This window comes from Pygoscelis adeliae, unplaced genomic scaffold (assembly GCF_000699105.1).
Source record: "Pygoscelis adeliae isolate BGI_AS28 unplaced genomic scaffold, ASM69910v1 Scaffold42, whole genome shotgun sequence".
Classification (NCBI taxonomy): Eukaryota; Metazoa; Chordata; class Aves; order Sphenisciformes; family Spheniscidae; genus Pygoscelis; species Pygoscelis adeliae.
This window is the reverse complement of record NW_008824283.1, coordinates 1980873-1983799: the sequence shown is the minus strand read 5'-3', so window position 1 is coordinate 1983799 and position 2927 is coordinate 1980873. Positions and strand designations below refer to the sequence as shown.

At 54.6% G+C, this 2927-nt stretch overlaps 2 protein-coding genes across 2 annotated transcripts in view; both read right to left on the bottom strand.

Moving 5' to 3' along the window:
* GRPEL2 (GrpE-like 2, mitochondrial (E. coli)) overlaps positions 1-1778 on the bottom strand; it is a 16330-nt gene extending 14552 nt beyond the window's left edge. Inside the window, exon 1 of the mRNA XM_009318564.1 lies at positions 1714-1778. Within this exon, the coding sequence (XP_009316839.1) occupies positions 1714-1778 (65 nt within the window). The remainder of the gene's footprint in view (positions 1-1713) is intronic.
* Positions 1779-2179: 401 nt separating this feature from the next.
* The window catches only part of AFAP1L1 (actin filament associated protein 1-like 1), an 11963-nt gene continuing 11215 nt past the window's right edge, over positions 2180-2927 (bottom strand). Inside the window, 1 exon segment of the mRNA XM_009318562.1 lies at positions 2180-2255. Within this exon segment, the coding sequence (XP_009316837.1) occupies positions 2232-2255 (24 nt within the window). The 3' untranslated portion in view covers positions 2180-2231.

Here is a 2927-nt window from a genome sequence, read left to right as displayed (position 1 = left end):
CCCGGGACGCGGGGCTGGGGCTGGGGCTGGAGCTTGATACGCTGCTCCTGCCGCCTCTGGCCGCGCAGCTTAGGGGGTAATAACGCGACAGGTTTCACCTCTTGTTCAATACAGACTGAGAGAGGCTTGGGCCAGCAGGCAGACCTGAGGTGGAAGAAACGGTGTTTCTTACCTCATGGTGAATAAACATTAAAAACCCCCCAAAGCCGTGGCCAAGTGTGGCTCTTAACTGAGGACTACCTCCACGGGGGTCTACAGGAAAGATGGGGAGGGACTTTTTGTCAGGGAGTATAGTGATAGGATGAGGGGTAATGGTTTTAAATGGGAAGAGGGTAGATTTAGGTTAGGTATTAGGAAGAAATTCTTTACTGTGAGGGTGGTGAGGCACTGGAACAGATTGTCCAGAGAAGCTGTGGATGCCCCATCCCTGGAAGTGTTCAAGGCCAGGTTGGACGGGGCTTTGAGCAATCCGGTGTAGGGGAAGGTGTCCCTGCCCATGGCAGGGGGTTGGAACTAGATGAACTTTAAGGTCCCTTCCAACCCGAACCATTCGGTGATTCTATGACGTGCTTTCACAGGCTGTGGTGGTCCAGCTCCATTTCTCCCCACTGTGGGCACAGGCTCCTCATTTCTTTAGCGGGAGAGGCAGTGCTTTGAGGAGAGGGTTTTTACCCGTTTCCGAAGTGAAATGGGATGGTGCAGCTCCAGGTTCCAGAGGTGACAGAAACAGTGACAACTGGCATGGGGAAGCTGCTACCGAGAAGAGGACGAGTACTGTCAGGAACGGGGCTTTCCTGCACCTCATCCCTGGGAGATGGGGAGCCCCTCCAGCCTGGGCAGCAGGCAGCTAAGTTCACGGTTCTGAGCTAACTGCAGCCACTAACGTGGCTAATGAGATTCACCCAGCCTGCCAGCCCCGACAGCCACTGCCGCAGGGATACCAAGCCCACCCCAGACCCGTTCTGGCCCATCTCACTACAAGCAGGAGTTTACCCACCGTGCTTCCTACAGCCAGGGGAAGGGGCATGCCAGTGCCAGCGTTTTTATTAAAAGCTGCTTACCTAGTTACTAACAAGAGGGCTTTGAAAGAGCAAGCTCCAAAGGTTAATTGTGGCAGTTAGCATGAGTGGGCGACAGGCCTGCTCCCTTGTTCCCAGCACAAAAGCCTGGGCCTTTCCTTTTTATTCCTGTCCCTTGTTTCTGCCTGTGCTAAATGACCTTCCTCTATTTCTCTTCTCTGTTCCAGTCCCCTTATTTGAAAGCACCTTTTTTTTTTTAATTTTTAAACTTCCCTTCGCTCCATTTTGACCACATGCCTTGGCAAACTGTGTCTGACTGCAGCAGCAATAGTGTGAATGTGCTGTTGGCCAGGAGACAACCCCCCTCCCTTTCCCTGCTCCCCCGAAAGCTGGCATGGGGCTAGGGCAGAGAGCCAGGCTGCCTCCAGCCTCAGCCCTTTGTAGCACTTCTAAGCTGTTTAGCAAGGTTGAAAGGTATACACTGTTAATTCGCTTTCAAATGCTGACACTTGAGCTTCGTTCATTCCCAAGGGAAGCCAGCGTGCCTTCACCCTTACTGCCTGGAGGACAAGAAGGAAATATTGGACAAGGGCACTTGGTTGAGGCACAGCAAGCTCGAGACATGAGGAACCCTGAGATGAGACCCTGCAGAGCTGGGAGCAGTGAGCAGGGCGAATGATCGGCGTCTCCGAACTGTCCGTTCCTGAGCAGCTCATGAACCCCAACACTGAGGCAGCCAAAAATCCCCAACGAGTCCATGGTCGCTTTGGAAAGCGTTAGCCTGGCCTCCAGCGTCCCCAGGGTGGCACAAGCTGATCCCGATAAATTGGAGTGCCTGCTGGGCAGTGGTGACTGCCAGCCCTTGGGCTCTCCCCTCCTTCCTTATGCACCACCACGGGCACATACACCTTGCGTCGAACTCTTGGCCCCATGGGAGGCTCCCCCAGAGATGGGTTTCCCAGTAGTATGCGACCCTGATCCACAAAGGACTCCCCTTCCCCACCCGCCTCCCAAATCCCCCTCCCGTCCCCTTCCCCATGGTTTATAGTGTTGCCCACGAGGCAGATGGTGCCGCAGTGGCGGGGTGCGGGAGGGCGTCTCTCCCCCCATGCCTTCCCAGCACCCTCCCGGCGCCTTGGAGAAAGGGGGCTTGTACATCCTCCATGAGCCCCAGTGTCCGGTGGGGGCTCGGCAGGCGTTCCCGCACCCGGCTTAAGTCTGCTTCTTTTCCCATTCCTGCAGAGAAAGGAAAAAAAGCGTGGGATGAGGCGACATCACTGGAGAAGCGAGCACTGAGCCCTTTGAGGACCTCCCTCCCTACTGGGGGCTTTGGACCACGCCAGCATCTTCAAAGCCTGGGGTCACTGCTGCCCCGGGTATTGTAGAGGCTGCCCGACCAAGAGGAGCCTATTGATGAAGCCTTTTTACTCCAGCTACAGGAGGCATTGCACTCACAGCTTCTCGTCCTGCTGGGGGACTTCAACCACCCCGACATTTCCTGGAAAAGTAGCACGGCAAGCTGTAGGCAATCCAGGAGACTCCTGGAGTGCATTGAAGATGATAACTTCTTAAGCCAGGTAATAGCCCTACCAGAGGGGATGCAGTACTGAACCTGATGTGCTCAGGTGCAAGCGAGCTAATTGGTGATGTCAAGATTGGAGGCATCCTGGGCTGCAGTGATCACACACTGGTGGAGTTCACAGTCCTGAGGGATATGAGTCAGGCGAAGAGTAAAGTCAGGACCCTGAATTTTAGGAAAGCAAACTTTCAGCTGCTCGAGGAATTAATCAATAGGACCCCCTGGGAAACTGCCCTCAGGTACAAGGGAACAGGACAGAGCTGGCAGATCTTTAAGGATGCTTTGCATAGAGTGCAAGAGCTCTTGATCCCCAGGTGTAAGAAATCAGG